Source organism: Phoenix dactylifera, chromosome 8 (assembly GCF_051530095.1).
Source record: "Phoenix dactylifera cultivar Ajwa chromosome 8, Ajwa_hap1_PhDact_Kaust_v1.1, whole genome shotgun sequence".
In the NCBI taxonomy this organism is placed as follows: domain Eukaryota; kingdom Viridiplantae; phylum Streptophyta; class Magnoliopsida; order Arecales; family Arecaceae; genus Phoenix; species Phoenix dactylifera.
This window is the reverse complement of record NC_143197.1, coordinates 12,820,928-12,833,489: the sequence shown is the minus strand read 5'-3', so window position 1 is coordinate 12,833,489 and position 12,562 is coordinate 12,820,928. Positions and strand designations below refer to the sequence as shown.

The window sequence follows — 12,562 nt, the reverse complement described above, 5'->3', positions numbered from 1 at the left end:
AAACTTAGTAGTGCCAAAAAATACACTATCAAAAATACAAGATTAGAAGCTTTACCACCAACCCCACATACCCATTCCCATACGGCAAGATGTATGTCCCCAGGATCCCTCTATCCATCTATTTATCAATCCATCTATATCTATATATATATATATATATATGTATGTATATATATACTAACTTGTAAATTTTTAATGACTTTTTGTTACAACATTTCCACACTGGGAGTTAGAAAAACAAGAAGGTACACCAGCAAAATCCAGCTCAATTAGCTTTATATACATTATCAACATTGTTTCTTTTGGTCCACAGTTTTCGGCAATTTTATTGACATATAGATCAGCTAAATAACAGTTAAGCATAAACACCAACATGACTATAGAAGAACACGCCACCCACTTATGTTTGTCTGTAAAAGAGAACATATGCCTGGTCATGCAGGACTTCGTTTGTATCCACAGCCGTGACAGATGCATCATCAAACCGAAGCCAGCAATCATCAGAATACCTTGCATCGGCAGTATAATGACCTCTAGAGGGCTCTCTACCATGGTGAGTGATGGTGGCCACGAGCTCATATTTCCGACCCTGCATAAATAAATTGGGAAAAGCGAAAATCTAATGATTCTGTAGGCCAGTCCGGCATCCAGAACAGTAATTAAAAAAATTGTGTCGAATTTCCAGATGTAGATTTCTCCCGTTCCCCATCTTTTCTATTTTCACCCTTGTTTAAGCTTCAAATAAAAGGAATTCAACCGATCTGATAGTAGATGTCAGATGTGGTATGGAATCGAAAGTAACTAAAAATTGAACAGAGGAGGAAAGAAGGACAGAAGGTTTAGAGGCATAATCTGGAAAGAAATCGGGAAATAGCACAAACAGAAATACAAGAGGATGAAAAATGTCACCTTTGATGATGGAGAGACAAGTAACTCACGGCCAAGCACTAGCTCAAGGGGGAACCCGACAGGCTTACTCAATTTTGTGCTTCCTTTTCTTCCATAGCTAAACCTCATCAAATGAAGTATCATTATCTTGGACAGTGTCTGTATTTTTATAGACTTGCTAGCACTAACCACCCCAGCCTGCACAAAATTGTTTCAATCCATAAGAACCAAGAAATAATTTGACACTGGAAGGGATGCGATGGTTAAGGACCTTTTCAATCCTTTCTTCTATTAACAGGTTCATAACAAAAGATATAAAATAGAACACGAAGAATTTGCTAAACGACATATTACTATAAAAGAGAATGCCTATGCATAGCATGAATTTCAATTCTTTAACGATTTTTATGCTGTAATATGTGAAGGTGAGTTCAATGAAAGTATGGCCAGCAGTCATAATGGTCTGGACTTTAACTCAGCATGAAGTATGGGAGCAATAGTTTGACATAGTTCAAGACATAATTTTATATTATTGGTTAGACTCGTATTCCCAAAAAACATGCATGAATGATAACTGATGCAGTCCACATTACATTTGCAGCAAAAGGAGTTTGCTTGGCTAGTTTCTGCACTGAATGCTACTGAAAATAAGCATCCTATCTTTTCATTAATGGTTTAGCATAAGATCATTCGAATTCGAAAAATTCGAACCACAAAGGAAACTCCAAATAATGATTTTCATAAAGAATAACTGATGTTTGTCGGTTGAGAAACATTGAAATCTGGTCTCTTTTTTTTGAAAAAAACTTATGACAAAAAATAATTGTAATGTCATATTGATCTAAAAAAAATTATTTCCCCTTAAGCAATTCGTAGAAGGATTTGCAGAGGATGACCTTGGAGCATAAGAGGCTAAAAGAAAAAGGCTGCAATTGTCTTGTAGAAACAACTTTCATGGATGATTAACCAGATATAAATCCTGATAGCAGTTAGCTAACAACAACTACCCATAAGTGACTACTTTTGCAACATTGATTCTAATGAGGACATGGACTGAGATGTTTCTACCAGTATGAGAACATGTCGAGTGTCACGTGAATGTGATACTGTAATGATGTAATGTATGGCAAGAAGTTCCACCTACCTTGAAACCCATATAGTGTCTATAAATGTTAGGCAGAAAACAAGGTGCCAGATGAGAGTTGAGTATAGCAGTGGTAGGAAGCTGTGGATATATATAATTTGTATGTATATATATATATATATATATATGTTTATATATATATATATTTGGAAATGTTAGAAAAAATTAAGTTGAATCTTTGAAGTTGCATTTGCAGCGAGCATGCTTAAATAATTTGGTCAAAGGATGATCGGAAATGCTGAGAGGTACACAGGTATTGATGAAGAGTAGGTAAAGAGGAGACATCTAAGAAGAAATGAATGAAAGAAAGATGGAAGAATCCTAAGATGCTTCCCAATAGCAGTGCACTTAGCTGTTGCTTGAAACGAAGAGTAAAGGGAGACGTAAAAGCTAGCATTAGAGTAGCACTATGAACTGATGCAGGATTGAAAGAGGAGGTTTCATGACTTCTGCTATCATGCATGGTACTTGGCTATGATCTAGAGTTGAATTGGCATCTCTCCCCCCTCCTGCCCAAAAAAAAGTGTACATGTGTGCACTTATCTGCTGATTGAGATGAATAGTAAAGGAGATGCAAAAGCCCCAACTACAGTAGCAATGTGAACTCATATGGGATTAAGAGAGACTATCTCCTCCCCTCCTCGACACACACACACACACAAAAACAAAAACAAATCCCCCTCCAGACCTATGCGTGCACTTATCTGTTGATTGAAGTGATTGGCAAAGGGAGATGAAAATGCCAGAATAAGAGTAGCAATGTGAGCTAATCTAAGATGGAGACAGATAGCAGCTTTCATGTCTTCTGTTACTTGAATTATACCTGCCTATGGTCTAGGGTTCGATTGGCATCTCCCCCTCTCTATCCAACCTTCCCCTCTCTCCCTATCTCACCCCCCCCCACAACAACAAACCAAAAAAATAGTGTGTGCATTTGCACATGAGCAAGTTCATGTATGTACCTTTCTATTCCAGGTGTGTAACTTTCTGTTGCAACTAAAGGCATATCTTCCTAGTTCCCACTAACCAACTTTAGCCAAGAACCAAGAACTTTGCATTTTGAAGTAGCTGCGCACCTCCCACAAGCCTAGTGGCACAAAGAAATGTTAAACTAATTTGTGGAAGATCCTAGTGGCGTAAGCGAAAAATGTTGGCACAATTTGTGAAAGAGTTTAATCTGAGGTTGGCAGTTAATCGTAAAGATCTGCTTGATTTTTTCACGGAGAGTTTTTAGTTAAAGATTCATCCTCCACGGCAAACTCCAAGTTGTAGGGAGGAGGGACCTAAGTATGAGGAAGGTATCGAGGAATCACATCAGATTTTTGACTTTGTATATTAAAAAAACTTTGTTAGAAAAATTATGGCAACAATAGTAAAACCTGCCATCAAACTTGCATGAATTGTTCATACTTCTTAACTATGTTGCCCAAACACAATAATATTTGGAATTTAGGGTTTGTCATGGCATATTTTAGAGTCTGAACACTTTCAGATGTTAAGAGAAAACAGTCCTAGCACTCTTTGTATAGCCTTAAGTGTCAGCATTTGGCATGGCCATTCGACACTTCAATGCAAATGTACTTTGCACTCAACCATCTAAAATAAAAAAAGATGTCCCAATGCACAAGGCTCCTGCAACTACAGGATCTGGGGAGGGGTAGATGTACACAACTTTATTCCTGCATGCAGAGAAATTGTTTTCGTCTTTCAAACCCGTGATACCGAGGTCACAATAAAGCAACCTATCATTAAGCCCTGCCCTCTTACTCAACCATCTAAAATGCAAAACTTTATTGAGATAGTGTGTTTGAAGTTTGAGCACTTTTGTTTACATACCTTTTCTTCTTTTTCTTCCATGATACATAGCATTTTTTATTAACAATTATCACTAAGTAGCCAACCTAGTAAACTAATATACTTTTATACAGTTTGTATATTTGCTTTGTATTAAACTGTCCTTGTTTCACTTTCTTTGGAGAATTTTAAGTGCCGTCCGCAATGTGACACCCAACATTAGGCTACAATGTCAGATGTTGAGGTAACACTCTCAAAAATTCATTTTCATCCTCCAGGCTCACCAATCAATGTTTTTATGGCTAGTCAAATGCTCATTGTTGCAAAAGATATGTCAGCTGTAAATAATGCTGTTCTAATAATAAAGAATGCTCCTCAAGCATGAAGATGAAGTTTACTGTTAACTTCATGAGATAACTGACATTTTAAAAAGAAAGCATATCTTGACTGCAGTTTAACTGGTTCATATCTTGAGTGCTTATCTGCAATGTTGATAAGGTTGGGATCGAATCGTAAACCATAAAGGTTAGATTGGATTGGATCGGATCCGCTCAAGTATCAGATTGTAGATTCAAAGATTTTTCCTGATTTGTTTAAAATTTTTTAAAATATAGAACATATACAGATATTAAAAAAAGAGCCAACTGTGATGTAGATGAATGGAGAATAAGAGCACATACACATAAAAAATTTAGTTTTCACCAATTCTAAGTCCATATATAGCATGTTCAATGAAATAAAAACTGTCTACATACTTGCGAATTGCGATATTCAAATACGACAATAAATTCAATTATCCCTTTTAGGTAGGGTTTTTGAAAAACTAAAAACACAAGATTTCAACATGTGCTTGTGACTATGAAAATTTTGCATCTTATTTTTAACTTCACAAACTCCAATAACAAGCTTGCTTATTTTATAACTTGAAACTTAGTAGAGATAAGAAATTTAAAAGTTATATACTTTAAAGAAATCACAAAAAACAGACACATGATTTAATAAGTAAATAGCATAGTCGAGTTGGATTTATGAACCAAGGGGCTGTGTAATTCATCATACAGATCTATATCCTATATTCCCAACCGATTCTGATCCAAGTATGAGAACTGGATTATTTAGGGCCTTTCTAATCTGGATAGATCCGGATTGTGAATTGTAAGATTTTAACAACAATGCTTTCGTGATCCTTGCTGCAAAGTTCATATGTGAATATACATTCTAAAGCATACACTATTTATAGATTTCCCCGAAGGGCTATCATCTACCATTCATGGGCTGGCAAGGTACAACATTGTACCCTCTACCAGTCATGTACCTTTGTACCATTCTCGTACCTGTCTGGCCGAGAACATACCATATGGTATGGACCAATAGAGGATGGTAGATAAATTCTTGGTTTCCCCAAATCTAGTCAAGGATATTGGAGGAATATGAATTTGAAAATAAGATTTCTTCCAAATGGCTCTTTATAACAAATTATATCAGATAATAAAGCACGGATCTATACCTTGCCAGATGAAGTTTTGTATCCTTCGAGAGTTTCTGGAGCAGAAAACAAATGAAATGCATCTCTAATAGTATGAACAGCTTCAGGAAAAATATCAAGATGGAGCAAAAGGAAGGGCTGAACTGTAGCCGAAGCCTTGTTGCCTGCATCATAAAACATTAAAATTAATCCAACTACGCATCATGAGGAATTATTCATCATATATCATCAATGTATTGTCAGTAGAATCAGTATCAATATTGAATAAACTACATCATCCATTGCTGGACATGACAAAGTATCAGCTCACAGTATCTAAATAACTGGGAAATTCAAGGGCACAGCTACACAGACACGTGAATACAAGATATCGGGCCTCTGATTCTCAAGCTGGAGGATTTGAGGACATGGCTGCCAACTAAACTACATGACCACTTGTACTCCACGATGAAAATATCAAAGAGCAGATATAAAGCAAGTGTCAAGAGACATAAAAGCACTATCAGGAAATACATACAACAAGGACCTAGCATTTCAAACAGAAAGACAGCTCATACTATTTTGAATTTCGAAGAGTGGCTACAGTTAGTATTCATGGACCTGCAGACTCCAAGTGACAAGGAATCTTTTGTGAGCTAATAACAGAATAAAAGAAACATGGTAAAAATTAATTTTCATACAAGGTTCCAAATAACTGAGATAAGGCTTGTAGGCAAGGGTGTGTTTGATAAAGTTGTTGTGGGATATATTATAGGTGGGCACTGGTTAGTATTAACTTAAGGTTATAAAATTAGCATTTCATTATCAGCATCAAAACTAAAATCAGATTAAAAAAAAAAAAACAAAAAGTCATCATGTGTTAATATAACAAACAGTCTAAGATGCCCTGATGCTTTAATTTTGAAGGCAAGCCTGGCTTTTGAAGCTAACATAAATGCTTAGCATGGAACCCATAGACAGGTAAAGATTTACTCAAAAATTAATCCAAATAATGAGGTAGAACTTTTCTATCAAAAGTACCAGTAGCAACCACCATCTTACTCAAAGAAACTACCACAAATCCATATAGTATTATTCACAGGAGAAGGGCATCAAGAGTATGAGCTATCCAGCTAATAAATATATTTGATCATACGGGATTCAAAACATGGCTTTAAATAATTACATCATCATTAATACTCTTACCAACTTCAATTTTAAATTCAAAAATTTCTATAGGAACCTAAGGTTAAAAAAATGTAATAGGAATAACTATTCACAATTTCAAGTTAGGTACAAACTTAATGTGACTCAGCCTGCTGCAAATAATACTTTTTAACTAGAATCATTCAACTAAAGCGAATTAATATTATTAAAAACCAATTTTCATGTTTTTAGTGAATTTCCCCAAGCATATGAGCCCCCTGTGCATTTCCCTTAGCTGACAGAGATTAAGCATAAGAAAAATGCAATCAGTTCATAAACCTGCTTCTTCAAGTCACCCTGAATGCAAATAGTCATTTTAAAAGAATAACCAATATTGCCAACGCATCAGACATTTTATTATGGTTACAAAAGTATATCAAGCAACGGCAATTTTAAGACAGCAGCAAAATTAGTTTGTTAAGGTGTTACAGCTACACAAGTGTCTATGGTTAGAAGTTAGAACAAATAATAATCTCCATCAAATCAAAAGCCATATCATTTGAGATCATTCTCATGAATCCACATGCAAGAACCTACAATAGCATCACCCAAAAAAACCGTTAAAGAGCTGGCCAAGGAGATAGAGAATTGAATATTCGTGCTTCCAAACAGAGAAACCTATAATTAGGAAACTGCCAGATTTGGAGATGTTACTGAACAAGTAGAGAAGAATATATACAAACACTTAACACTACTTGCACTCTAATCTCTATAATGCAACAAAGCCAACCTACCTGTGGTCTTCACAACACTTCTTAATTGACCCCCAAAAATTGCACTTAACTCAGATGGCACAAAGTTCTGAGTTCTGGTCACTTCAGACTTGTTTTTTGGCCCAACAGTTTCCCAACCATCTTCTTCAGAAGAAGAAATCAGAGGCAATTTTGCTTCATTAGAACTAGGAGATTGGCCATCAAGTTTCAACAGTTCATCGTGCATTTGATTCATAACAAAACTCAAAAACTCCTGAGCATCTTCTTGTCTGCAAAAGAATTGATGTTTAGATAATAGGTAGATGACTAAGAAAATACTCCATCTTACTGATAAAGTCGCTTAAGCAAGGCATTAAAGGCACATGCCTATTGTTTGCCTTTCGCCAGAGAGAAAAATATGGATCTGATGATAAAAACCATCAAATAAAAAATGAATGAATGCTTACAAGAAATATTCAAGCGAATGACATAATTTGTTCTTAAATCTGCATGCAGTGGTTACGTAATTAGAATTCACCAAGACTACAGCATAGTATCACTGTCTAGATAGTTTTGAACTTTTCTTGGCCTATACAAAGAGTAAATCAAAAACCTTGAGGAAGAATTATAGACTTGGAACTAAAATACTTCCCTGTTAGAATGCAGCATGCATGGACACAGACATGCACAAACACATGGAAGTCAAGGCTTTAGACCAAGTTCATCTACTTGCTTTGGGTTATACAGCCATCATAGTTTTATCATCAGGCAGTTCTTCTATTAATGGAAACTATTAATTCTGCATACTTTTAAGTGACAAAACCAAAAGCAAGAACAAAGATATATGATCGATGAGATAAGTTCATAAAGTATCAAGATCTATTATCCTTCATCGATTTTTTAGTGAGCTTTTAGGCCAAGTTTTGTAGTACTTGTTTATAATACCCATACCAATATCCAACTGGTATAGTGTCAGTACGATCCTTGTTCTTGGTACTAGCACTTGACTAAGTAGGACTGGCAATCAACAGGTCAGGTCATGTTTGGGTTGGGTTGATGACATATATCAAGACCCATGGGACTTGACCGGAACCCAACCCGATCCTTCATGCTAGTGGGTCAAGAATTTCTAACCGAACTCAACCCACAGCCAACCTGCCAACCTGCAACCTACCCACTGACCCATTTAAGGCCCAAGGCTATTTAGTTTTAGGCTTTATGTTAAAATGGGCAGGCTATCTTTTTTATAGCATTCGGACTATTTATGCTACAACTCATCTCTCCTTCTAGTTCTAAGCCATTGGATGATCCAAACACACATATATTACATAATTTTCTAAAATATATATGAATATCAATATAAATATCTTAAAAATATATGGATTATATACCCCCCTCCCCCCTCTCTCTCTATGAACCAATAGGTTGAGGAGGCTTTATTGGAACCTCATCAGACTCGCTGGCGGGTTAAGATTGGCTGACCCACACTTGACTTGTGAACCTGATGGGTTGGGTCTTGGTCGGGTAAATGGTATGGGTCAAAAGTTGCCACCCTTCGACTGAGTATCTTTCTGCTACCATTACGAGTTGGCATGCTCGGTACAGGCCAGTACAGCTCAATACTACAAACCATGCCATAATCACAATTAACATAAGCAAACTGTTATCACTTGATGCTATGGAAGGAAATCAGAACAAGAGCATTGTACAAGCACACACCTTGGCCTGCCTGATATTCCAGTTGGTAAATCCGGGGTAAACCTTTTCAGAACAGGATCAAACATAACGGGACTGAAAGACTTGGTTTCAAGAGCTCCTCGCTCGTTATTCTTCAGGCATGAATCATCAGGCATGCCAAATTCAGAGATAAACTCCACAAATGCAATTAATGTTGGATAGCCAATCTAAATAGAAGCAAGTAATCTAAATAAGGATAAGGAAAACACCAAAAAAAAAGAAAAAAAATCATATAAGTAGTGTTGTGAGTTATTAAAACCTTAGGAATGTCTCGATTCCTTAGATCTTGCAAAAGCTGAACAAATGGTGAACAGGAGAGAAGTGCCTGCAGTGTTGCATTAAGGAAGCACATATTTCCTGAATTTATTAAGCCTCGTGGAAGAATTCGTGTAGCCAATGATGCTTTCTCCCTTGATGTTTCTGGGACATCCACCACAGGATTCACAACTGCTGAGGAATCAACTAATATGTTCTTGCATTTAGGTGTTTGAATTCCATCCTTGTGCAAGTTTGGGTTTGATAATGACTCTGCATCAGCAGATTCATTTTCAGATATTTGCAAAGGAACTATATCTAAGGCATCACTTTCATTTTCAGTAACCCCATCAGTGCGGGAAAAACAAGGGTTATGGCCTCCATTTGCTTGGGCCTCCATATCTTTTTTGAAAGTATTACATGCTTTGGCCTTCTCAATCTTGGTCTTTTTGTCATCTGCAACCAGCTTTGAACCTTGGATATCCTTTGATCTTCCAAATGAATCAGTTTCTTTGGGTTCAGCAATCAAACATTTAGATGACTTTGGAGAAGAAAAGTCTAAAGATTTGGATTGCAACCCTGCCTTTTCCAAAGGATGCACATTGCTTTCGACTAACTGTCTTTGGAATAACCTAGTCTCATCTTCGGTGAATGACCCAAATATTAGGACCTACTAAAGCAAATGCAGACAAGATTAAAGGGGGAAAGATATACTATAATGTAGCATAAAAGTAAAGATTTTTGAAAGCTTCAAATTCCGGTGAGATAGAAGTATGTCTCTTGCAGAGAGGCAAAATCTGTAATCAGTCAAAAAATAAAAGGTGAAATTATAATAATTAACAATAAAGTAACATCACATATTAAAATGAACATATTAAAAGTTGCCAGCATGCACGACCATGATCTACAACAATCACATGAAGAAGAATATCTAGAGAGTTTAAAAGTTTTGTGCAATTAACTTAGTGGAGACCTAATCTACCAGAAGCATTTATTTGCACAGCACATCTGTACTAGCTTTGCAAGCATTGATGAATATTTGTAAAATTTGTTTCTTAGCATATTTTCCACCAACATTTAAGTCCAAATGATGCATCAAATAGCAATGAAACTTATCTTAAACTAAAATTTGCCTATAGTGTAAATTTGGACCACATGAATCAGCCTAATCAAACCACCACCCTTAATCCAACTCTCCATGCCAATGCCATACTTAGAACCTAGCCTATCATGTTTACGGCTGAACTTGAATGTGCATCAGATACCATCAACATTGATATATGCAAATGCCAGACATCATCCATATGGAATATATGGGACTGATACCTATCCAATTTACAAGGAGAATAGATTTGTAATATGATCAGTAATAAAGTGAACCAACCTATGATAATGAATAAGCATATTTAGTCTCCATACATATAATAATTGCTGAATTGATTGCGCTATGCTGTCTAGTCAAATTAGTAAAAAGAGACACCCAACATCCCATCTGAATTTATGAAAGACAGACTAGAGCTATCCAACATCCCATGTTTTACTGAACCTATTACAAGGTTAAGTTCCAATCCAAATAGCGCTCTAAATGAAAGAATGGATTGTTGTATTACTGTGCTGTCATGAATGAAACCTGATATACTGCATTCAATAATAAATAATAGATTCCATATACAGATAAGAAATAACAAAAATTATTAGGAAATCCTGTTGATACCTATGCATCCTCCAAAACAGGCACATCAAGGGAGCAGTTCCGGAAGTGGCAAGTTGACCTCTTGGCCGCTAAACCAAAGTAGCAGGGAACAGAAAGCCAAATTTTTCTACATGCCTAAATTTTTCAATTTGAGATGAAATCCTCATCAAGCTTCCAATCTCAATGATAACGTAATGAAAATCCTTACTTTCTCAACAAACCAAGGAATACCCAAATCACAAAATCGAACACCAAAAAACTAAACAGTCCAAAGATGAAAACTTTATTACTCCTTAGTGATGCATAGAGAGCAAAAACAAAGAGGCAAGATTACAAAGACTAGGGTTTCACAAAGATGTACCTTGTGATCGCTCATTTTGACCGAGGAGTCAAAGAACCACCACTAAACAACGGGAAAACGTCAAAAAAAGCTTCTTTTTTCTGGCGATCGGAGCAGGAAGGGAGCCGTATGGGGGAAGAAGGATCAGGAGAGGAAATTAATATTTGGAACCCGGTCCCGAGGAGGCGAGCCAAGAAGGTGAGGCCGAGGGAAGACATGAAAGGAGGCGAGGCGAGGAGAGGGAGAGAAGGGAGGAGGGCGAATAACATTTAAGAGGGGGCTCCTCCTCTCTCCAGGCCGCCTCGATCAGGATACCGCCGCCCGAGCGGAGCATCGACCGCAGGAGAGTTGAGGCGAAGCGCAAGAAGGAATGGAGGCTTCCGCAAATAAGAGGAAAGAGAGAGATTTAGTTTGGGAGATGCGTGAAAATTAAAACTTTATTGTGGGTGGAGAGCAGGGCGTTGAGAGGGGCAGGTGGTTTCCCTAGCTTGTGTTGATTTTAGCCGAATAATAATCAGCAAGTATTGGCAATATATTATATTAAAAAAATAAAAATTCATAAGAAATTATTTTGTTGTAAATTTATTAAATTTTTATTTTTTAATTATAAGTATTATGATAATAAATAACTAACATGATGTGGCATGTAAGGATTTGTCCAGCTCGTGACTTATGTGGCAAATTACGTGCATCCGAAAATTTTCTGAAGCATTCTAGTCGAGCTTTTTTAGGCAGACCAAAAGGCTAGATAGGGCATATCAGAAGTGGTCAATCTCTGAAACCAACACCTCTCAGCTTAGCTCGGTGACCTCCACGACTGATTCGGAAAGAGCAGAGTGCTCCTTGCAGAAGAAACAGCTTGGTCCTTTCGTCTCAAAGGTGCACGCAATTCAGCCACATGTTAAATTGTTACAGCATGTCTCCAGAGCTATTATGCTATGCCAGCAGTTTATCATGATACGACCTCGAGTTTGTTGGGATTCAATTTTAGAAAATTTGGGGCTCTAGCTACAAATAGGTCCAAAGGCTCTTTAGAAAAGAGGAAGAAAAAATCACTTCAGCTAAGGAAGACTTTATCTCTCTGTTTTTTTTACCCCTCTTTCTTCATTCCCACTGCAAATTCTCCCTAACTTGAGCATCGAAAGATCAAGCCGGAGCCAATCTGGCAAGCTCTCGTTCTTGTTTATTGTCTTGTTGGTCTATGGAGTTAGTCTACCTTGATGTCCTGGGATCGGCGGCACCAACAATAATGATTAAAATTGTTATTTCAACAGGCCTTGCTATATTAGTGATGGAAGAGAGTAGAGAATTTTTTTTTTAAAAAAAGAGTTTCTTTGGTATTGTTGTT

The 12,562-nt window shown here is 36.8% G+C and overlaps 1 protein-coding gene across 4 annotated transcripts; it reads right to left on the bottom strand.

The window, feature by feature from the left end:
* Positions 1-246: 246 nt before the first annotated feature.
* On the bottom strand, positions 247-11,719 carry LOC120109027 (ubiquitin carboxyl-terminal hydrolase 24-like). Of its 4 annotated transcripts, none has more exons than XM_088702836.2 (8): positions 11,236-11,691; positions 10,896-11,009; positions 9,186-9,854; positions 8,909-9,093; positions 7,232-7,479; positions 5,334-5,476; positions 910-1,086; positions 247-589 (listed from the first exon to the last, which is right to left on the bottom strand). In XM_088702836.2, the coding sequence occupies exons 3-8, from the start codon at positions 9,579-9,581 to the stop codon at positions 401-403; spliced, it is 1,338 nt and encodes a 445-aa protein (XP_088558962.2). In that variant the 5' UTR covers positions 9,582-9,854; positions 10,896-11,009; positions 11,236-11,691; the 3' UTR covers positions 247-400. The 4 variants fall into 4 exon arrangements, with proteins under 4 accessions (XP_088558962.2, XP_038978690.3, XP_038978688.3 ...); XM_039122762.3 differs by having other exon boundaries at positions 9,186-9,851; XM_039122760.3 differs by lacking the exon at positions 10,896-11,009 and having other exon boundaries at positions 9,186-9,851; positions 11,236-11,719.
* Between the last annotated feature and the right edge of the window lie 843 nt (positions 11,720-12,562).